At 58.1% G+C, this 750-nt stretch overlaps 1 protein-coding gene across 1 annotated transcript in view; it reads right to left on the reverse strand.

Annotated features, from left to right (window-relative positions):
* The window catches only part of ssr4 (signal sequence receptor, delta), a 4499-nt gene that overhangs the window by 1419 nt on the left and 2330 nt on the right, over window positions 1-750 (reverse strand). Inside the window, exon 4 of the mRNA XM_048619946.1 lies at window positions 508-597. Within this exon, the coding sequence (XP_048475903.1) occupies window positions 508-597 (90 nt within the window). The remainder of the gene's footprint in view (window positions 1-507; window positions 598-750) is intronic.

Here is a 750-nt window from a genome sequence, read left to right on the forward strand (position 1 = left end):
GACACAGAGAGAGAGAGTGAGCGACACAGAGAGAGAGAGTGAGCGACACAGAGAGAGAGAGTGAGCGAGAGTGAGAAAAAACATGGGGCACAGCCTCCTAGATCTGTCCACACAGGGAGGACAAACCACACCACCCCCATGGGCACGTCCAGGGTACCACCGGGGGGCGTGACACAGACTGACAGACGGACATGGGGTCCCCAGACGATAGGAGGTGGGGAGGGGCATGGAAGGGAGTGGTGGGGGCTCGGGGGAACTCATTTCTAGGGTCACATCTTTCTTTGAACCCACAACTTCCACCACCCCCTCCCAACAACCCCAACATTGTAGAGACCCTGAACACCCTCATTTCTTACAGCAGGGAGAAGGGAACGTGTTGGGCAACTGATCCTAAGCTCCCACTGGATATGTTAACACCAACTCCAACGGGTCAGCCCCCTCCTCCGGATTTGAGATTTGCAACCCCTCCCCCAAACATGGGGAACAGACCAGAGGATTGGCACTCACCTTTCTCAGGGCGCTGTAGGATTCCTCATCAAAGAATTTGACCTGGTAGGTGCCCGAGCCGGCCGCCTTGTGCTCACTGCTCCAGGATACCTGAGGGCGAGACAGAGAGACACAGGCAGAGCGCGAGGGCGAGACAGAGAGACACAGGCAGAGCGCGAGGGCGAGACAGAGAGACACAGGCAGAGCGCGAGGGCGAGACAGAGAGACACAGGCAGAGCGCGAGGGCGAGACAGAGAGACACAG

This window comes from Rhincodon typus, chromosome 44 (assembly GCF_021869965.1).
Source record: "Rhincodon typus isolate 14 chromosome 44, sRhiTyp1.1, whole genome shotgun sequence".
In the NCBI taxonomy this organism is placed as follows: domain Eukaryota; kingdom Metazoa; phylum Chordata; class Chondrichthyes; order Orectolobiformes; family Rhincodontidae; genus Rhincodon; species Rhincodon typus.